This window comes from Mytilus trossulus, chromosome 6 (assembly GCF_036588685.1).
Source record: "Mytilus trossulus isolate FHL-02 chromosome 6, PNRI_Mtr1.1.1.hap1, whole genome shotgun sequence".
Taxonomy (NCBI): Eukaryota; Metazoa; Mollusca; class Bivalvia; order Mytilida; family Mytilidae; genus Mytilus; species Mytilus trossulus.
Window position 1 is genome coordinate 46,251,278 of NC_086378.1, and position 24,011 is coordinate 46,275,288.

The 24,011-nt window shown below is 32.5% G+C and overlaps 2 protein-coding genes across 5 annotated transcripts in view; one reads left to right on the forward strand and one right to left on the reverse strand.

Annotated features, from left to right (window-relative positions):
* The window catches only part of LOC134721438 (b(0,+)-type amino acid transporter 1-like), a 36,445-nt gene extending 36,207 nt beyond the window's left edge, over window positions 1-238 (reverse strand). Inside the window, exon 1 of the mRNA XM_063584469.1 lies at window positions 180-238. The gene's annotated coding sequence lies outside the window, so the exon portion shown is untranslated. The remainder of the gene's footprint in view (window positions 1-179) is intronic.
* LOC134721436 (protein unc-93 homolog A-like) lies at window positions 1-24,011 on the forward strand. Of its 4 annotated transcripts, none has more exons than XM_063584464.1 (5): window positions 1-132; window positions 16,836-18,005; window positions 18,696-18,831; window positions 20,050-20,181; window positions 23,167-24,010. In XM_063584464.1, the coding sequence occupies exons 2-5, from the start codon at window positions 16,890-16,892 to the stop codon at window positions 23,391-23,393; spliced, it is 1,611 nt and encodes a 536-aa protein (XP_063440534.1). In that variant the 5' UTR covers window positions 1-132; window positions 16,836-16,889; the 3' UTR covers window positions 23,394-24,010. The 4 variants fall into 4 exon arrangements, with proteins under 4 accessions (XP_063440534.1, XP_063440536.1, XP_063440535.1 ...); XM_063584466.1 differs by lacking the exon at window positions 1-132 and adding an exon at window positions 621-729 and having other exon boundaries at window positions 23,167-24,011; XM_063584465.1 differs by lacking the exon at window positions 1-132 and adding an exon at window positions 13,874-14,018 and having other exon boundaries at window positions 23,167-24,011.

The window sequence follows — 24,011 nt, forward strand, 5'->3', positions numbered from 1 at the left end:
ACTAGCCAATGAAACACGCGTGTTGAAAGTTATTTTTAATTATTGATATTTTCTCTGACAAAGCAATGTAGAGAAACATTGATCGGGTTCTTCCATATCAGGCTGGAGTTGTTGCTACTAAAGACACAAATGGTAAGATTTTTATTTTTGTAAATTTATGTATTAATAATAAATCATACTTGCTTGACATTTAATTACATGTACATGTATGTACAGTCACGCCGTACGTGGTTTTGTGATCCACTACACTATTTTCTATATTTAGTAAATATGATTATAATAATCCGACTAAAGTTGTATTGTCAACCAGAACGTACCGGTAGTTTAATTACCTTGGATGGAATAAAATCATGCATATGCATAATTTATGTTATGACATATATTTAAACATAAAAATTAAAATGGATTCGAACTTTGCACGAAAATGATGCATGTACTCAAACTATCATACTTATTCCATAAAAATATAACAGAAATTCTTGATTATTCATATACCTTACATTTTCTGGAGTTAAACGTGAATCATTTTGTCGATAAGTCATGTGCACAAAATGCAGTTGCACATTAATTACTATTAAGTAGTTCGAATCTTACGACTAAATTTAGTCATAAGTTAAATTGACAAGGTCCATAACATGAGAATAGGTTTTCTTACACGATTTTGAATAGTTAAAGCATAGTCAGTAAGTGTCCATCACGGGTACTAGAGACTTGTAATGTTTTAAGAAGGTAAATATGCATAGGCAGTGGACGAAGGAACTTTCTTTTAAAAACTAGCATTTTGAGAACTACATTCATCGTTGAGTCAAACATTTGAACGTTAATTTCATACCCCGACTATAATTATTCAGACAAAAACCTTACTAGTGTTACCTTTAAATCTGTTTAGACCATATAAAAGATGTAGGTAGCACGCCACAGTAAGGTGTGTACATGTAGTTTCGCATTTTGGCCCCTGTTGATTTTTCAAATATGAGAGCTAGTGTACAATAAAATTCTTTTTTGGATAGCTGAGTACTAAATAGCCTTCGTATTGGGTTTATATGATCATCAAGATTATGTAATGTATGTAATATAGGCTGTTTTCTATGTGACAGTCCGTTTCTGCATGTCCATACCATACATTGTTCCGGCATTTATTGTAATATTTTTTTACAACTTTTTTTCGCACGAACTTTGTGATTAGATTTTTCGAAAAAGTGAGGAAAAAGACACCCATTTTTTATTTGATCATTATGAAAATGAATGTCAACAGTTTCTAAAAAGGTATCACGCAAAGACATTGACATTCTATTTTGATCCAAATTTTGGGGATGTGTGACATGTTCACCCCCCCTTTTTGCAATTTTTTATGGTAAATAAATGCAGAATGTTGCCATGGATACACATAAAAGGATTTGTTCACCCTTTTAACTTTTGAAAATCAAATCTATGGAAGATACTGATTACATAGTACATATGCACATGTATGTAACACAAAACAGTAATAGGTTAATGTATTAGAAATCCAGGTATAGGAGATGATAAAACATTTTGTAGCTCATTTTAAACTGTGGAGTGCTATCGTAATCAGATTCATTTAATAATCAAGCGTCTACGTAATGAATGTTTCGGCAAATACCAGGAAAAAAACCTTTCCCTGATGTAAAAAATATACGTTTAATTTAAAAGAAATTTAAAATTAATAAGGTTTGACGGGGTTTACAGAATAACGACCTTGTGCACTAAAAGTGCACCATAAGTTACGAAAAAAGCAAGAATGAAAAGAAAAAAAAAGTATTAAAAAAAAGGGAGAATAATAGGGTGCTGAATCATAAGGAATCAATATTAAAGATAAAAATAAGTAAAAAATACAGAAAATTATTTAATGATAAATAACGAAACGAATAACTCCCCTCCAGACACGCACACATTTATATCCATACATCAAAACTCAGGAAACATGTGCCTTGGAACAGGATATCGATTATGTATTTGTCATTGTTTCCACATGACACAACCATGTCTATATCTATTCTAATATTCAATTGTATCAGTTTTCCACAGACCCAATCCTTCCGCCCTTATCTCGCTTATTTTTTCTTGAATATATAAACTCGTATACAATCCATTACGGTTTCTTCTCCTACTAAACATTTTTTTTTTATCTTTTGGATTGACATGGTTTATTTTCTATCAATATCGCCAGACAGCACCTAAATTCTAACTTAGCCTAATTATGTTTAACACTAGTCAAAATGCAAAAATAAAAAAAATATTCATCAGAAATCAAAGCTCAAATGAGTCAACACAAAATAAAATCATAAAACAGCAATAGAGACGACGAAACATGCAGATCTGTAACTAATATAGCCATTGGTACTCTTACACGTTTTTTATAACTAATTTTTCAATTTTCGGAGAATGTATTTGATGGATTAATGGTAACTAGAAATTTTTCAGTTTCATTTATTTACAATTTGATTTTTAGAACTTGAACCAAAGACCTTTTTATTGGGTATAGACATTAATCTTTTGTTTACAACAGTGTGTTTGTTCTTGAAAAAAATGTTATGAATTGATTGCTGACATACAAGTATGTTTTATTCATAAAGGTAGACCGGATCAACGGATAGCAAACAGTTCAAATCAACATTATATATCCATAGGAACACTACCCGAGTTGTACAAACAGTACACACATTACTTGCAATATTTTAAAAATGGTATCAGATAATAAAAGTCCGCGTGAAAATCCTACTTCTGAAAATTAAGATAAAGCTACGAAATTATTTTGTATTTGTAATATTGGCCGCTGCACACAAATCCACTTTTAGTTTAAATAAAGTATAATCCACAAAATAAATAATGTTTAGCAAGTTTAATCAGAACTCATCGGAACTTTTTTTGTTTGTGCAAAACATCAGACGATAAATCTTTCAATGACCTTTCAAATTAATGTATATAATTCTAAAAAAGTGTCTTGATTTATCGCCTGACAGTTAATGATTCAGAAATAAAATCAATAAATTTAAACTTGCTTCTTCATGCATCATGTATTTCTAATAGTTCAGGATGTGACTGGTGAAATGATGACTGTGTTTTATTCTCTGTAACTTTTTAATCCAAAATGATACATAATTATTCAATCTTTCAATGTTTTTGATTTGTTTTTCATCTTTTCTTTTATGAAAAATCTCTCCACTCCTGTATTTTAAACGTGGATTCTTATGATTTTTTATACACTCATTATCCTCAAGCTTATATTTGCTTGCTCAATGTGTTATCGTTATATAGCTTGAGAGTCATCTCAGTGACACTACATGTAAGCAGGTCTTTATTGTCTTGTATTATTTATAATCCTCTGTTTTCGCAGGTTGTAATTTATTTTGAAGGATTGATTAGTTTGAGGGATATTATCCGTGTTTTGGAGTATTTTTCAAGTTATTTAATATTTAGAAATTAGTTGTGATTAAATATTAAATAACTTGAAAAATACTCCAAAATTTGTGTAATTTATTTTGAAGGATTGATTAGTTTGATGCTAATTGAGGTATATAATCCGTGTTTGGGGTATTTTTCAAGCTATTTATATAATCACAAATTATTTCTAAATATTTTATATCAAATGGGTATAACATGACAAATGACCACTGCATTATTGATAATCTCGAAATATATCATAGAATGTCTATAATTTCACCGGAATTTTATGGCTTATTTGATTAGGCGAACTTAATCAAGTAAAAGTACATCTGAATGTTGTGGTTAATAGATATAGGAAGATGTGGTGTGAGTGCCAATGAGACAACTCTCCATCCAAACAACAATTCAAAAATTAAACCATTATAGGTTAAAGTACGGCCTTCAACACGGAGCCTTGGCTCACACCGAACAACAAGCTATAAAGGGCCCCAAAATAACTAGTGTAAAACCATTCAAACGGGAAAACCAACGGTCTAATCTATATAAACAAAACGAGAAACGAGAAACACGTATATATTACATAAACAAACGACAACTACTGTACATCAGATTCCTGACTTAGGACAGGTGCAAACATTTGCAGCGGGATTAAACGTTTTAATGGGCCCAAACCTTCTCCCTTTTTCTGAAACAATAGCATAACATCACAACATATAAAAACATACACACATATCATCGGACGATCACCTGACAGGGTTGTCTCGGTACGTGTTGTGTCAATAATTTCATACCAGGATCATGCTGCAGTGCTAGTACAGTATTAATATCTACTGTAACGGACGTATGTATATTGACCGGTACTCCAAGAACAAACACTGAAATGATTGCCGTGTTCTGATGGTTTTGAAGAAGTTTTTGGAAGGGAATCAGAACTACCGAAAAACTGCCAAACTGATCACACATACGCTATCCCTGGTCTATTATATTATGTCCACAATTGAATAATTTCGCAGGTCATTGAAGATACACAAATCATTCGTAAACTATATATCAATTTCTTTCTTTCAGCAGTAATAGGTATAATGGACAAAGCTATATTTAATATATCAAACGCAACCCTTCTGTATTAGCATGATAAAGTCATTGTTTTGATGTATCAAGAAAAATATGAAAACAGAGTTATCAGAAGAATCGATGTTTTGAATGAGGGTCTGTCGGAACAGTCTTCATTTCTAAATTTTTAGGCCATTATCTGTACATTTGTGAAGCTCACTATTCTCAATGATTTAAAATTTGTGCCCATTTGGTTTTTTTTAATTTTTGTTTGTTTGTTTCCCTATTACGAGAACCACAATATGACCCTCAATATTTTACCATTCTCTGTACATTTTTGAATCTCACTGATTTCCATGATCTAATATTTTTGTCCATTTGTCTCCTTTCTTTATTGTTTTTTTGTTTTCTCTGTTATGAGAACCACATCCCGACCCTTTATTAAGAGTATTCGTCTTCTAGAAAATAATAGATTTGTAATAGATAAAATATTCATGAGGCTTTTACTCATTCTACGAGGAAACAAAGACATATCGACAAATGCAAATACAATTTATATATAACGTGCCTTGTTCTAAGGTGATAAAGAGATGTTGCCAACAAAAAAAAAATCCTTCAGAACAGAATCTTGTCTTTATTCAGAATGTTGTTGTTTGATCGATTGGCTGCTAACACAGGATAACGTTTTTCTATTGATTTTTCTCAACGTGTCTTACTGTATCTAATTTCAGCCATCACCTTGTCAAGCGCTATAATTTCCAAACATACTTTTGTAGCAGCTGGATAGTGCAAATATTGGATTTTTTATAAGACGAAAAATTCATTTCGCAAAGGGAAATTAATATTAAGAAAATATTAACGGTTTTGTGTACATCATAAACGAAAACTGTGTTTACTGTTTCGATATCGACAGTAATCGAAACCGAAGAAGAGCTTTTCGAGCCCAAAAATAAAAATTCAAAAGGTGAAATATATTCTAAACGTGTGTTACCATATTTAATGCGTAGTACTTAATAAGTACGGCATACTGATATGAAAAATTTTGAAACCAATAAATGAAAACGTTATTAAAACTATAATCAACATTACCCGAGAGAATTGGAACTCCTGTTTTAGAACAAATACATATGCCATGTAGTTTATATACTCTATCTCTGTTGCGTTTCAAGATCTACGTTTCATTTAAGAATTGAATGCTTCTTTTTGTAAATTTATTGGGTGGTAAAAGCGTTGACTGAAGTACATTTTGTATGAAGCGCGGAAGCGCTTCATTCTAAAAATGTACGCACGGTGAAAACACGATTTTTATCCAGTTTTATTTAATTCACCTGTGCACTTTTTTGTGGGACCTCGTGTCATCATGCATGATAAATGTTATTGTCTGATGCAATTGTTCACGGAATAACATGTTAGCCAATCAGAATAACGTATTATAATGAAACTTACATCTAATGTAATTATTATGTTTTGAAAGCGTAGCGAAACGGGAATATGCGTAACGAAGCGTATTCATGATATCGAAACGTAGTGATCCTTTGTTCAAAACGTGCCAACTACGTATCAAAACGTATCAATGCGTGGTTGAAACGTGGGTCCACACGCATTATTACGTAGCAAACGTGATAAGAACGTAGCACAAACCTATAGTAAAACCTAACTTTAAAAAAAAACGGGACATTTTTATTCAACGCGTAGTTGAAACGTAGCATTTTAAAACGTAGTAACACGTGACATTATGACTTGGGCTTACAATTGAAATCCATCACAAAATTTTACCACACTAAATATTATCAATTTGGTAGTTGCAGTGTTTAGGTTTTTGAAAAGACAGAAAAGAAGCAGAGCGAACAAATAATCTTACGGGGGGGTTGGCATTGGGAGACGGTTGTATCCTTGTTCCTAATTCTCGTTTCGCCGATTATGTGTAACACATACTGGTGGTAATGCTGTTAGTGTGTTCAGATGTAGAAAGACACCTTACATATTGAAACTAGCTAAAGCCCCAGTCACACTGTCACGTTTCGGCTATCCCGTTTTGCTACGTTTTCAAAACGTAGCGAAACGGCAATATCCGTAGTGAATCGTATCGATCCGTACTTAAAACGGCTATATACGTAGTTATGCGTAGATTGATACGTGATCGGTGCCGTTTGTATTGGTCTGCACAATACAAACGTGACTAAAAAAGAAAACGTAGTACTAACGTAGAAAAGCGCAGTAAAACGTAGAAGGAACGTAGAAATGCGTATTAGAAACGTACCTGATACGTTCTAAAACGTATTTGATTATAATCACTAGGTGTTATTACGTTTAAGTACGTATCTGCCACGTTGCATTAGGTTTTTGTACGGTATATTACGCTTCATGGTACGCATTAATAGGTTTCATCACGTTATTCTAGGCATTATTACGTATCGATGCGTATTACTACGCATGATTACCTTCTTCTACGTATAATCAAACCACGTATTTCTTTCAGCTGAAATATTCAGACATAATCGGAACATTATTTATGTATTCGTACAAGATATATCGAGATAAAGTCAAACGTTTGAAATGAAACAGCTGTAAAATGAATTTCGTAGAATCAGAACATTAAGTATCATTTAGAAAAAGAAAAAAGGTACGGGAATTCAACAAAGGAAATAACAATAAAAGGTAAAAAAAGTGAACTGAAATATTAAGTAATAGAAAACTGTATTGCACACGTTTATTCCTCCTCTGGTTTCTATTCTGGCAATATGTGGACCCAAGAAGCCAAATTTTTCTTTGATCCATTTGTCTCTTTGAGTATCATCTTTTATTTTTTAGTATTAATATTTTAAATTATAGCAAATAAATACATGTACCTTTGTTGTATAGAGGTTCGTTTTCTCTATACCAATCTGCCACCTCATCCTGCTTTTCTTGTGGTATTTCTAATGGCTTGCTTCTTTTGCGCTTCTCTTTATTGGTATTAGCTGGCTGTTCAGTATCACTATTTTGTGTTTGCTCATTTGTTTCTTGTGTATTAGTTGTTTCAGTCTCAGGCGCCACACTAACTATGCGGCCTCTGCCACGCCCACCACGACCCCTTCCTCTGCCTCTGGTCCTCATCAGAACGGTCTGGTTTGAAACACACTAAAAGATAAATCAAATACCGGTAAGAGGAAAATTGGATTTAAAACGGACAATGTGCAACGTAGAATATGTAAAAAGAGCAATTATTATAAAAGGGAAAGCATTGACAATGTTCTAACCAAAGCTTTAAATGTTTTTTCATGATTCATGTATCCACTTAACAAAAATCTGCCCTCTTTGCATCTCTGTCTTTTCTAAATTTTATTGAATAATGATGCCGTTTCATGATAAGTGATCACAGCGTAGTGACACGTGATACTGCGTGCAATAAACTTGCTAAATCGTAGGAAATCGTGCAAAAGCGTACTTGAACCGATTTAGAAACGTACTAAACCCTAGTAATACGTAGTGAAACGTAGTAAACCGTAGTAAAACGTAGTTTATACGTACTGAAGCGTATTAAAACCTAGTAGAACGTACCCCTTGTAGTTATAAAAAAACCTAGCAAATCGTAACAAAACGAAACAATACGTAGAAGAACGTATCAAAACGTGGCGTAAACCTATAGTTAAACGTACGGACCGTTAAAAATGACAAAAAAATGCCATGAAACGTAGCATTTCTACACGTACTAAAACCTAGCTGTCGAAACGTGACAGTGTGACTGAGGCTTAATAAGGAGATTTTGTGCTATCCTTGTGTGTCAAAGGTTATCGAAACACATAATCTACGGGACATTGGTCTTACTACAAAGATGGGACTTTTGATTTTCTTTTTTTATTATGATGATTATCTCTGGTTTTTTTTTTGTATCTTATTTGACATGGAGTATCACTATATCATACATTTGTCTATTGTGAATTATATGTATAGTTTTGATGTTGTGGCATCGCATACACCAAGTGAATATTTCTAATTGCAGTGTCATCATAAACTTAGTGTAAAGAATCCTTTTAAACTGTCTTCCAAAAGAGGGACGAAAGATGACAAAGGGACAGTCAAACTCACGAATCGAAAATAAACTGACAACGCCATGGCTAAAAATGTAAAAGACAAACAGACAAAATGCAAACACACAATAATACACATAACACAACATAGAAAACTAAAGAATAAACAACACGAACCCCACCAAAACTAAGGGTGATCTCAGGTGCTCCGGAAGGGTAAGCAGATCTTGCTCCACATGTGGCATCCGTAGTGTTGCTTATGTGATAACAAATCCGGTAAATAGTATAACTCGATCGCTAGGTCACATTCATGAAAGGGAAGGAGATTGTAGTTACGACGCAAGCAACATATCGATTCCAAAGGTGATTTCGAAACTCATTTAAAAAAATGTTAAAAACGTGTTAATAACGACGGTTCAATACATAAACTATAGAACACTTAAAATTCCATAAATTCCTTACTTAATTCGGTTGACTTCTATGATTAAACAAAATGTGTTATTAAGCAGGTTTACTTTTTTCATAACATAATAGAAATGTAATAGAATTTTAGAATTTAATATCCTGGGATTTATATTTCAATCCAAGATAAATAACGGCCTAGCATGCAGGAAAGGTTTTGATTTTTATTCCGATAATGGAACACAGTTTATTGCAACATTGATCTGATAATAAAGCCATTCCTATGTTACGTAAAACTGCATTTAATATTGCATTTAAAGACACAAATTATCGGCAGCCTTAAGTACCATACTTAACATCAAACAAATACAACATCGACTTAAATGTAGATAGAACATGGCGTGGTTTAGTTGAAAAAGTATAGTTTCAGAATTATATACTTATGTCTAGTTGTAAATATTATATGTGACAAACCCTTTGGTTATAATTCCGGTATACGGCACATGGTAACGCACGGTTAATTTGATGAAGGTTGCTTACGTCCAGTGGCAAATATTACTTTAAATGACACAATTTAGATATATTTTAGGATTTCAAGCCTTAAAATTTAATCACTTTAGTTAACATAGATAAGATGTGGAAAGAGTGCCAATGAAACATAAGTCCATCCAAGTCACAATTCAATTTGTACAAATTTAACCATTATAGGTCAAGTACGGCTTTTAATACGGAGCATTGGCTCACACCGCACAGCAGCTATAAAGGGCTCCCAAATGACTTTTGTGAATTTATTCAAACAGGAAAACAAACAGTATAATTTATATAACAAAATGAGAACCATTTATGAACCACACCATTGGCGGATCCAAGGGGAGAGGGAAGGGGGGGTTTCCGGTGGTTGGAACCCCCTTTTTTGGCCGATCAATGCATTTGAATGGGGACATATAGTTGGACCCCCCCACCCCCCTTTTGTTCTGGATTGGGACTCCTCTTTTTTAAATGGTTGGATTCGCCCCTGCACACCAATAAACGACATGCAACACTGAACAACAGACTCTAGACTTAGAACAGGTGCATACACATGCAGTGAGTTTAAACGTTTTAACAGGCAACCTTCGCACTAACAGGAAACAGTAGTGTAACATTACCTAAAAAGACACACTTTAAAATATCAACAAGAATGGCTTAATTCGGTCTTAATTAGATTCGTGCTGGTGAGCTCTATTGCTTGCAGTGTTTTGTCGACGGTTGTTTGTGTCTTCATCATTTTTGTGTGGTCCATAGTGTGCTCTGTTTTCTTCAACGTATGGTTTTTCGCTTTTCCTTGGGACACATACATTTAAATTATGAAATGATATATGAAAAAAGGTTCACATATTAGCTAAAATGTTTTATTGGTTAATGGACCATCCTGTGGAAATGCGTATAACAATATGATAAACGCGTTCGCATGTTAAACAAAAGAGTAGTCCGGTAAGGCCGATCGTGGCCTCAAATTTCAGATTTTGCCATATTTCGGGCCAAAAGGGGGTCTTATTGGACCTAATCCTCTCAGTGCAATAATATGCAAAAGAAGATAGATATATCAATTTTGAATTCGTAATGAACAGGGAATTAATTTTTATCTGAGGATATTTGAATTAAGTGTAGGAGTCTGCTTAAACATTTACAGAAATAAACAACTGAGAGTCTTAAGCCAATTTATAGATGTCTTGGAAAAGATATTAACGTAAAGGCTTAGCTTTTAAGTATGTAAATACTTTTCTGTCTCGATATCTAGACAACATAGTTGATACCTTTTGGGATATATGAATGCTATATTGCTAATTTCGTATGACAGACATAAAGTTTAAGTATTTATATTGAAATTATTGTATATAGTAAATGTCTTTTTTGACATTTGTCAAGAACATAAAAACCGCATCGATAGTCTCTTGGTAGCGTGCTTAAATCGAGTACGTTATCCGCTTAGTACGTATTTATATATATTTAGAAGAATAAAAGCAAATTTAGCTCGAAGTCAGAATTATGTATGATCATGAATGGAAATACATTGTAATATCAGGTCAACATTTGGAGTATTACAAATACAACTTGTGTATTAGCTTACTAAAAAACAAATCCGTTTAATGGAAATGCGTAACCATGAAACCCATATCTTTCTCAATTTAAAAAAAAATAATATCTGAAATACACTAATGGGAAAAAGGCATTGAGAAAATGTTCCTGTTACCTCTAGATCTACAAATACCTCTAGTTTAGAATAATGCTTAGATATGTTTATATATCTAGTACCTTTGCATAAGACACATTCCTAGACATCTCAATTTCCATAACCTTTACATAAGACACATTCCTAGACATCTCAATTTCCATAACCTTTACATAAGACACATTCCTAGACATCTATATTTCCATTGCCTCTGCGTAAGTCACATTCCTAGACATCTATATTTCCATTGCCTCTGCATAAGTCACATTCCTAGACATCTATATTTCCCGCTATTATTTGTAATTCTTATTGTATATATTTACACAAAAACAAGTGCTAAAACATGTCTTTTTTATATAATTTAAATGTTTTGATGTTTATTAAAATTTGGTTATTTTATGTTAAATAGATAAGCAAGTACATAACTCTAAGGGAAATCGGATGTGCTTCTTATTGAACCTAGTACATTTCAAGATCGAAAAAACTAAATATAACAATTCGTAACAATTTATCATGCTGGTAGTTAGTTTGATTATATGAATAAAGTCGTACAAAATGTAACCAACTTACCAAGTTAAGGGAAAACATAGTTTTGCTCGGTTGTTTTTCTACGCTGATTATCTTCAATGAATAAATGAGGCAAGATTGGGTTTTGATATTTCACTGGGAAAACAATGAATAATTAGACGGACATTCTAAAAGAAAAAAAACACAAGATGTTATCGTATAGAATATGTAATAATTGCATTTCATATACAAACGCCTTTATCGTATTTGTTTTGGTTACTACGAACATTGCGAAATTGTTCAAAAACATTGAGTGTGCACCAAAAACTTAGATAAAATGTGTCTATGTAAGGCATGTAAAGCGCTAGCACCTGAAAAGTTATGGACGAACGCCAAAGAGTTGTAGAATCCTAAAAAAAACATAGCTGTTGCACTTCTAACATTTTTGTTTATTCAAACTGATTATTATCCATCAGCCTTGTGATATGGATCCATCAATTGAAACTGTTAAATCAGTCACGCCGAGTCTTCAACCTGAACATTACTGTTCTTGCATTGGTTGAAATCATACAGTAAGCTCTAGTTGTATAAATTTACGTCATATGTAATTGGACTTAAGTGGGTAGTTGGGTTATAAGCAACTCTACAACATCAAATTGTTTTTTTTTATAATTAATACATGCGTGTTGACATGTTGTTCGGATGATAAGAAATACACTATTTGATACACCTTTTATGGAATATGGCAGTTAATAACACTCCTCATCAGCAACATGAATACTAGTACAGTAATAATGTGCTGTACTTCCTAAAGATTTGTAGTTGTGATCAGGTACTGTAATTAAGGATTTTAAATAATCCGATGATACTAAAAAGAGAGGATGGATTGGTGTCTTTGATATCCATATTTATTAATTAATTTAGTACTTTTATTCTCTATTCTTTATTAATAAAGTTCATTATTTATATTTTAGCAAGCCATTATTCTCTATTTATCTTTATCTTGCCCCTTTTGTAAAATATTTTTCTATTCTTTTAAACCTCCATGCATACAGACCCTCTGAAAATAATCTAATGGTGAAAATTGTTTAATTTCCCAATGCCAGTAGGATCGTCTGGTATGAAACAAAGACTTAAATAATCTCTAAATGAAACACAGTATGTTATGCAATTGATTTGATATTTAAGCCTCGTTATGAACGTGTCAAGCGAATGCTGCATGATTCGTATTTAATAAAACGTGATTCAAGATTTTAATGTACTGGCAAAATAAAATAGTTTATTGAAGACCCATAATGATTGGTTGTCTTCGGCTATTGTCGGCTCTGTGGTCGGGTTATTGTCTCTTTGACACATTTCCCATTTTCATTCTCAATTGTATTATATCTGTGTATATGATTATGTTTGCTTAACGTACAGCGACAAATATTTCATAAGATTAAAGGCATAAACAGACTGTACGGGTAACGAGCTAATGATACACTTGAGGACTGATAAGCCACCAGCAACGATATCGACCCAGACTGTGTGCTAAGTTTCTCTTATTGTATTCAAATGTCATATTTTGATGCCAGGGCAGTAATTTTAAGCGAAATTTAACGAATCAAAGTTATTCATTAAGGATAGTTTTCTAAGATACATGTTTCTAGCAAAATACTTTTGGTTAAGTTCTGAACTAATAAAATTGTAAAGCCACCTCACTGCGATCTATTGAGACTAAGCCTTTTGACTAGTAGATTTGTCCGCTTCAGACGGACACATCTGCTTTGGCTGGCATTTTTTGCTGCTGGCTGTCTCCCTCTACGGAGAGGCGGCGGCCCAAAATGAGTCCAAAACGGATTACCAGTCTCGATACTCGACATCGCGGTGATGTGCGTGTGGCTGACTCGGCTAAGTACGACTTTATTATTATTTTTTTTTTTTTTGGTATGTTTCGCGGCCTGGGAGGGGGTGTTTCTGGACTTTGTCGATTTTTCAGAAAAATCTCTCAGGCCGGAGACTTTTTTTTTCTTCTTATGTACTGAGAGACACGAGAAAGGAGGACGACATAGTTGACGTACGTGGGTTCGATTCCAAATGTGTTAGATTCTACTCAGAATTATGATTATTATGAATATTAAAAATACACTTCGGTCACTAAAGTACTGAAATGTCATTTCTGACATAAGAATATAAAAACATGTTGCATGTTACATGAAAAACTGACCTATTACATCCAAATGACCATTTAACATATATGTAGTTGTCGGGAAAATGAGGAACAGGCTTCAAATACACTCGTGACTTACATCAATGGATTATAACATGATGTACATATAAAATATATTGTGTCCAAACACGAGTATGTCCAAAAACTGATAACTAAACTGGGAAGTTAAAACTTAAATAATGATATAATTTTGGCGGGACATTTTGTGCATTTCTTGAAGGTAAGCGATTTGAAAGCATTAAAGGTACATGTAAAATAAATTCAATAATTATGCATTATTATTTTTTTGGTTATATTTTGACAAGCTTATAGAATGTGTTTAAGACATCGTTAATGAAATTTTTAGTTTTTTAATACTTCTTCTTTATTTATTTTAAATTCAAAGGGACAAAATACTTCTTCTTTGACGCGATTCTCAAAATTGCAGAAATACTAAATTGTCTCCGTTTCTCAGTTCTTTTTTAGGGTTACGTAACAAAATGAAAAAATTTCCATAGTGCAAATTCTACTTAATTTTTGCATAATGTTTCAATAAATCGTATCAGTATAACACATCCGAAATGCTTCAGGCAAAGACATCAAGAGAGCTTTTAAAATCAAAGATCGTTGTACTCTTTTTATTCTATTATCTAGACAATTATTTGTACAAATACATATATAATATAATGCTCTTTTAGACGTGTCTTTGTCTTTTTCTGTTAAGTTACGTTATTTTAACGTTCATTTGTAATTCTTGCATAATAAAATGAAGTTTTGTGGATAGTTGTCTCATTGGCAATCATACCACATCTTCTTTTTTATATTTATATATTTAATTCAATTCAGTTGACTTGGCAATTTTATAGGTATTGATTAAGGAAATATTTCTTACACTTGGTGGGGAATTGAGAACTTAATATTGTGTGATTACTTTATTAATATTGGTTACTTTATATATCATGTTTTATAATTTTCATTGACATACTGTATCGAATGCAAACAATTTGCACGTGATTGAGAATTTTCATTGGAGATATGCGTCAAATCTTGTGTGACCTTGTCCTAGATTTATAATTGTAAAATAAATATACACATGCATTGCAATTTCTGATTGAAATATATTGTAAGTAATGTGCATGTTTTCTTCTTACATAAATATGAAAAATTATAAATAACACATGAAATCATAATGTGTAAAGTAGAATAGTAAGAAAGGATACATTTATAACATCATGACCTGCCAGTACATATACAGTTCCATAGTTCCATGTGTGCAGTTACATTTGATATCGTAATGTATGGCAACATCGAAACATGTAAGGATACGACCATATCATAATATTTTAATGAACGGACGTGGGAGGGGGGGGGGGGTCAACGCCTGACAAGAGCTGCAAAACAAATATTCTTAGTTGCAGAAGACAGGATAAAAATAAATAATCTGCACCATAAACTGACAGGAAGCAATTGATTTTAAGGGAAAATACAGTTTTGCGCGTCCAAGCCGTGAAATGTTAATGAACATGCGAAGTTGCAGATGAAAATGAGTCAATATTAAAAAAAATACACCCCCCTTCTTAAAGATAGAATGTTTGTCCTTTATGTTTACTAAAACACAAATTATGCATATGACATAAAACATATAGTGATGAGGAACGCTGCATCAAAATGAACGAACTACTTTAAATAGGATATGACATGTAACAACTCGGACATAGGTCCTTGAGTATTATGTATATATACTATACTATACTATACATAAATATAAATATTAATTAAATTAAACCTGTACAGCGAAAATGTGTCCATGGCAGAATTGTTTAATAGTTATCAAAGGTACCAGGATTATAATTTAGTACGTCAGACCGCGTTTCGTCTACATAAGACTCATCAGTGACGCTCAAATCAAAATATTTATAAAACCAAACAAGTACATTAAAGTTGAAGAGCATTGAGGATCCAAAACTCCAAAAAGTTGTGCTAAATACGGCTAAGGTAATCTATGCCTGGGATAGGAAAACCTTAGTCTTTCGAAAATATCAAAGTTTTGTGAACAGGAAATTTATAAAAATGACCACATTATTGATATTCATGTCAACACCGAATAACACCGGTTAACAGTTACCGTAGTTAAACATTACATCAAATTATGTCTGGAGTTCATTTTAATTGATCTTTGGGTTAAATTTTTTGGTTTTGCAACGTTTCTTTGTAGAAATCGGATGGATTTGCGAATAATATTGGTATTAATATACTTTATTGTTAAAAAAGAAAATTATTTTTTATGACATAGAAAAATAAAATATCATTTACATTTTTCTTGTCAGATAAATCATTTTTTTCCCATATTTCATAATCCTGATGGCTTTTTTGTAACAATTACATCGTACGGCTCTTTCTACTTTTCATGTTTCTCTAACTTTTGAAATTGATTTAGTAATCAGTTCTGCTATTACGCAAAGAAATGTCGGTTTCGTGTAATTAATTCAGCAATGAACGTGGAACTATAATTACAACAAAACTAGATATTTTATTTTAGTCCCATGATCCAACACAGAGGATCATGGCGGATCAATAGGAGATGTTTCCGTTTACGTGAAAAATATAGGAGATTTGATGAGATTGTCTCTATATTTTGACAGTGATTAGTTTTAATTACGACCAGTTCTATGGATATTATTGGTTTTTCAATATAATGTTGTTATATTGTATAATATTTTACTTCGGACATGAAGGTCAAAAAGTAACCATAGCAAAGTACAAGTTAATATATAAAATGTTACATTGTACATCAAATTAATATCAATTTACAAACAGAGGGACATCATTTGAAAGAAGAGTTTGGATTTTAAAAACTAGAAGAAATATTTTAGAGTGGACCTCTTTATACCAGTCAATTATGACATGTAAACAAATTTTTAAAATGATGCTGACTCTAGGATAACGCAATAATATTTTTTTTTTGTATATGAACGTTTAAATCAAATTTGACCCGAATGGTGTTTATCAATTAATCAGAAAAATGTATCTGAATTAATTGAGATTTTATCTTTTGTAGATGTGAGATAGACAATATTAGGACACTAGCTTTTCCAAGAACATTCAAATCATTATGATGGACGAGGATTCGAAAATGGAGAATGAGCAGAAAAGCGAAAACGTATCGCATTCTGAGATGCGCGCGATTCTTTGGGGTCGACAGCTGTCTCGTTCTCAGAGTGAACCCCAGCGAGTTAGTGAATTCACGGAACATGGAACAGGTTTTGGAAAAATGAAAAGACCTACAAGTCTCAGCGACGAGTGGAAAGAACTACAGAAGATAAAAATGACTAAAAATCCCATTACTGAAACATTACTACCGCAAACTCAACATTTCCAAAGCAGACGATCAATTTGGAAAAATTTCTTGTCGTTATGTGGTGGACTCATGTTAGCTTTTATGTCGTTCTTGCCTCTTAGAAATATTCAAAGTAGTATTTATCCTATTGATAATCTTGGAACCATCTGTCTATCTTCAATGTATGCTGCTTTTATTGTTGGATGTACGATCTCACCATGGTTAGTTCAAAATGCCAGACCTAAAGGTTTGATATTATTGGCTGTAGCAAGTCACGTGTTTTATGTGGCAGCTAACTTGTACCCATCGTATATGACACTTATTCCTGCCTCAGTTATATTTGGCTTTTTACAAGCACCGTTGTGGTCTGTTCAAGAGCTACTTATTGGTAGCTATGGATCCAGTTACTCAGCCATAACTGGAATCAGGGTAGATAAATCCATCAGACAATTCCAAAGTGTATTTGTCATATTTTGTCATTGTGCTCAGATTCTTGGAAACTTAATCGAATCGCTTGTTTTAAATTATGGTACTGTTGAAAATATGCATACTTTGAATAAAACTCATTACAAACTGAACCATCTGAACTGTACAGAAAACTGCGTAGGCAAGTTTGGGTATCATATGAAACGGCCAAATGAAATAGAAGAACCAGTAGACTACTTGGAAATTCTCAAATTTATTTATCTTGCTTTCTCTTGTTTTGCCATGATCTTGATTGGCTTTTGTTTACGTAAACCTGACATTATATTGAATAAAAGAAAGATGAGTTTGCTTGAAAAGCTTGGGGATGTTCTTAGCTTCTTTAGAACTAAAAGTTGCGCCATGATAGGACTGCTGATGGTATTTACTGGTATGCAGCAAGCTGTAGTTATCAGTGATGTCACTATGGTAGGTAACTTGAAGTAATACGATTTGTAGTATATAATTACAAGAAATGCCACTATTGCTAGTAGGTAATCATCAATTTGATCTTGTAGCTAAGTGGACTTCAACTTCAGCTTCGATACTCGTCAAAGTCCATACAGGACATCTATAAACGAGGACGCTGTGGTAACCAGCAAACGTTATGTGATTGTAGGTAAACAGTTAAAAACAAAGTTGTAGAATCAGCAATGTCATTATGGTAACGAACCGATGAATATGCAACCATAACTTATCAGCCATGCACGTGACCATAAAATATACTAGTATACAAAAAGGAGATGTGATATGATTGCGTATGAGACAACTATCCACCAAAATGCACACTAAGGAAATATAAGTAATTATAAGCAGCTGTACGGCCTTCGAAAACGAGGGAAAAACCCCATACAATATTGGCATGTGTGGATTCATGCAGGAAACTATAGTTATTCTAAATTGGCTTCACTTTTATATCATATTACTTCCAAAACACAGTTATATATTACATGAGATACACTTCTTTTACTATTGTATACATGTTATAATACCTCAACGTACTTCGTCCATATGTATTTGACCGTCAAAGCACATCCTGTTAAAGAAAACGAGGTAAATCTAAATGTAATATACTTTTTACTTGATGTTGACACTATATACAATAAAAAAAATTAACAGGTATATGGTACAGAAAAGCTAGGACTGTCTATAGTAGGATATATGATGATGTGTTATGGGACCTGTCAACTTGCTACTCTTCTTTTGCTCGAGAGAATGCAGAGAAGGTTCCGCCCTATTGTTTTCATACTGAAAGGTTTGTCAATTCTTATTGTTCACACACTATATTTTTAAAGACGAAAACTTTTGGCTTTGAACTTTACTTGTGAAGGTTAATCCAGAAAAGCAATTCGAACGCATGCAAAATATAAGCATTGTTTTTTTCTTTTTCTTTCTTTGATTTGACGGAAAAGCAAAAATTGAAACTTTAATTAGTAGTGTTTATATTTTCATCTGTATAATAAATTGGCATTATGTAAAATAAAACAGCTGCGTTATATTCGTAACAAAGTTGTCGGCACTGAGATTGATTGACACAACACCTGCTTAGTATTTGTTTTCTTGAAGAGTTGTTGTATTGCTAGACATTGCTCATTTTATATTCATATGCGTTTGTATAATTTGCTCTTTTGAAATGCTCAAGGTACAATTATAAATAAATCACATGTATCTCATTTATAATGAGTATTTAACAGAAATTGACCTTACAGTATGGTAACAATTCAAGTACTTCATTCATATATAAAACTATAAGAGTATACAGTATACAAATGAGAAAGGGATACATTATGTCACATTGAACTATGTATTTTGATCGCAATATTTGGGTTAAAAATGGGACGGAAAATATCATAGGTATAATTGACATATTTAAGAAAAACAATAGTCGCAAAGAAAACAAACACTAACACGTCAGGAAGACGACTGACAAGACAAGACAAACAGCTGTCACAAAAACTCTGAAGATAGAGAAACACAAACATCACTAACATGATTAAATACATATGATATACACTCAGGTGTTCTAAATGGACCAGGATTTGAAAACAAAAACAGTATATACGTCAGTCAAGATATACAAACCGAGGAAAAGGCATCATGCAAACGCAGATTACGCTGATTAAGTTTATAATGACACACATACATTATCAAAAGTGTAATATATACTATAAAAAAATCGGTACACAAACAGTTTCTTTTTTCATTTAGGACAACAGATAGATAAGACCATCACCTTCACATCGAACTAAATAATAAATCAGATTTATAATACAAAGAGAAATATTGAAAACTTAAAAAAAAAAGTGCAAAAAGGTTATCATGGCAGTATATATACAGTTTATAGATCGTTAAGAGCTAATGGCTTATTCTTTTAACTGGAAAATGCAATTAGAACTAGCCGTACTCTTGTGTGGCTTTCTAACCGAATAGCCAAGTAATAAAAGTAATCATATCATTCTATATTTTATTGCAGGTTTTCTAATTACACTTGGTCTGCTTATTTTATTGTATGTTTGGGAGCCACGTGATAACTCCGTTTTAACTATTTTCGGATTCATGGCACTCTGGGGAGCTACGGATGCTATATGGCAATCCCAAATTCAAAGTAAGTCTATTGGCATATAATGTGCAATGTCTACTTTTTCATCTTTTTTTATTTTGTTGATTACATAATGTTTGGCAGACAGTAATTTATATTCGTCTTTGACATTAAGCTAGATAGTCATATATGGAATTTGTTGTTAATACCGACATGCATGTCTTGTATGTTTGTTCATTTTGGAATAGATGGTCTCTGCAAATATATTCTGCTATTAGTATCAGGGCCTCAAATGCCGACCGGCATGAAGAGGATAGATGATTAGTATACTTATTTATAGATGTTGTACAAAGATTGAACATAGACATTCCTAGACATCTTCCTTCACATGCATAGTTGAAAGTAGAGTGTCTCACATCATATTGCATGTGACATACCCATTCTACAGGAATATATTTTCATTAGTTATTAAAAAGGAATTGAAGTAAATTTCGTCAAATAATTGAAGTCGTTTGATTTCAGAATCTGTTGTTTTGCTGCGTAATTATTTTTCTAGATAAATATATGTACGTGGCACGCGTTAATCAGACACTAAACCCAATGGCACTTAACCAAGAGGTTAATACACGGTTTCAGAATTAGGAAAATATCGATGCAAAATGTCATGCTTTAAATCGGCTGAAGCCTTAAAAGATGTACAAATCGCTTGAGGCAATATTCCCTAAGTAAATTCCATGTTCTAACCTTTGTCATATTGTATTTGAATCTTAACTTTAAATCACAGTATCCACATGCAGCGCTCTTTGATGTCCTTTTGTAACAGTTGTGTAGATTAGTTCTATGTATATTCAATCACTACAACAATGAAGTAAGAACGTCTTATAAAAATGGCAACAACAAAAAATAACCACAAAGAATTGATATAGTATTTATCTTATTTATAAATGTGTAACAAGGACGTCTGTAAATAAAAATTATATTTTTATTGAAAGTAAAGCTAAAGTTTTTTTGGGAATACAGATGAATTTAGAAAGATCCCTAATTCAGTTCATGAATTTCTTCATAGAAAACTGGAGATCGAATCATAAACAGAGAATGAACTTATAGGTGCTCTCAACATGGCCGAACCAACAAGTGAAATCGATTCGATGTGAACCAATGGCAGTATTTTCGCATACTTCTATGCCTTTCACTATTTGATTGATGCATTTGATCAAATAAATTTCCACTACTTGTAAGGAAGAATGTTTGGATGAACAAATATTTTTTCATATCAGCTAAAATATATCATCATCCTTATCCATTTTTTATTATTCAGAAATAATTGAATTCTGTGATCTATCCATATAATAATTGACAGGTTGCCAGTTTAATTAATTGGAAACATATTCTCAAGCTTGAAATATAGATTTTTTGGTCAAAAATATAAAAGGTTGTGAAGGCGCTGTCTTTGATATTGATTGATGGTATAATGACTTATATTTTTTCAAGAACACATCGCTTTCATTTTTCTTGCATTTTGAAATGAATAAATCGTGTGTCGATTGTCAAACATGGAGCGAGATGATGTTAAACCTGTTATATATAACAGGACATAAAATAAGTTTACTTGTGGCCGTAGAAATGCTGGATCGATTAATGAACGCAAAATGCTATCGACGCAATGAAAAGGGACTTTACATCAAATGTAAAAAGTCATTCGAAATAGTCAAATTTGCTTTATTATGTGTTATTCATAGCTGACCAGATTAAGCACAACTTGTTTTGAGCTTTTGGTTTCCAATGTTCTTTAAGATCGTTATATATTTGGTATTCTAACTCTTTTGATTTGAAACGCAAGTACGGAGTCTTGTGAAGACAAAACGTGCGTTTGGCGTACTAATCAAAACAAAAGCCTGGTATCTTTGCAGAGTTTTTTCATTCGGTTCCTGTAGTTCATTTGTGTTTTGTTGTACAATTTATAGACACTTTTTTTTATTGTATATATTTTTTTCTTTTGTAATCAACAAATTATGTTGCATTGGGTCTAATGGGCAATGTAATATCTATTGATGTCATGAAAAGTATGTTAGAGTTATTTTGGTGTCCAGTATTGGAATTGTAATATATATTTGATTGCATCATGTGATGTTCATTTCCCTCATATACAGCGAATAACAATTGCTGATTTTACAATTTGAGTAATCCGGCTCAATAATTGACTTTTCAAAATCCAATTCAAGTTCCAATCAGTGAATAATGCAGTAAAATAACATATTTAGTCTGTCTGATTATATATTGCAATGAAACAAGTAATTACGCTGTGAGAATTACAATTACTAAGTAATGATTTATTTATACGAAAGATAGTTTGTGAAGTGATTAGACCTATGTTAGATAAAACTTAGCATTTCCTTTTATGTGAAAGCATGTGTACCAAGTTTATTTTGAGTATCAGAAGCGCGATATTTTCGTCATTCGTTTATTCTAAACTGCAATCGTCTCGAGGTATCCAGCTTGAGCATATCACTAGTAGGAATTTTTCAAACCTTAGAAGTGATTCCTCGCTTAAACAAGAATGAGTATTATTTTCGGCGCCAATACTTATTGTTTAAGTTTTTTTAAAGTTGCATAGTCTGAATGTTCATCTGTTCTGACAATCTTCAAATATAACATTTTTTTTCCTGTTTCATTTTCTGTGCATTTCGTATCTATCAGAGACCATTTGCAGACTTAACATTGTAGAATGTATATTTTACGTTATTATAGTAATGACTCTTTGAAAGAGGACTTAGTCTACCAATAATTGGTATAACTGTTATTTTGTCAGCAATTACAATTGGTATTTGTATATTTTAATTAGGTTGGATCATGGAAGTAATATTACTTCCATGGTTGGATTGACTATCTTTGAAATCAAGGTCACAGACAGGGCCTGTTGTAACAGTGCGTATAGACAATATACATAATATTTAGAGTTTGCTATCAACAAGCATTTAGTGCATGTATGTTTTAATTAGATTGGACCTTCAATATTTTTTTTTATTGCTACTTTTTACTTTCTACTTGCAGATATTTTGATCACATCTACAACAAAACGTGAATCAGCAGTTGTGTGTTTCCGGATATGCCAGGGATTTGGTTTGACCGTAGTATTTCTGTCCTCCCTTTGGTTGTCTTTACTTTATAAAGTATGTATGGTTGGAGCAACTCTAGTGTTCGGAGTTATGGGATACATGCTGCTAGAAGTTACTAACAATCCTGTCACACCACTAGATCCAGAACCATTTTCACTGTAAAAGTAGTTTTGTTCTTATTGTGGCAAATTTAATCCCATTTTACATAAAGCTCTAGGTGTGGGTTTGACGCACTAGAGTATAATGGATCAATACAACAGGAAAATTTTATCCAAAAACTGAAGAATATAAAAAATTGGAAAAATCATTATAGAATAGAGAAGAAAAGACCAAAACAATAAATAAGAAAGAAAAGCAAAAAGGCCAAAATAATAAAGGAAAGAGAATAATGGCGTGCTTTAACATATAGATTCTATAGAAAGAGAATAATGGGTCATAACATGCAAAAATATCAAGAGAGAAAATCGAACTGGAAATTAAAGAATACAGAAATGAAAGACCCCATTCAGACCCTTCTACATGTATTAATAGTTGCAATATCATTGGCTGTTTATATTTGATGTTTGTAACTAAAGTTACCGAGATGACAATAGGATACAATCTGTTAACACCCAATCCACCATAGAACCATGCAATATGTCAATGAGAGGTGCCAGGCAACATCCCCCGATTTTTATGAAAATTATTACAAAGGGTCATTATGAGATAAAAATAAATTTTGTAAAAAAAAAAATTGAAAATGTTACTATTTATAGAATTATAGCGCCATCTATAACTGAA

Excerpts from the sequence above, each read along its gene's own strand:
- LOC134721436 (XM_063584464.1), top strand. The coding sequence starts at position 16,890 with ATGATGGACGAGGATTCGAAAATGGAGAATGAGCAGAAAAGCGAAAAC. Across the intron at positions 18,006-18,695 it reads TTATCAGTGATGTCACTATG|GTATATGGTACAGAAAAGCT; the intron begins GTAGGTAACTTG and ends AAAAATTAACAG. Across the intron at positions 20,182-23,166 it reads ATGGCAATCCCAAATTCAAA|ATATTTTGATCACATCTACA; the intron begins GTAAGTCTATTG and ends TTCTACTTGCAG.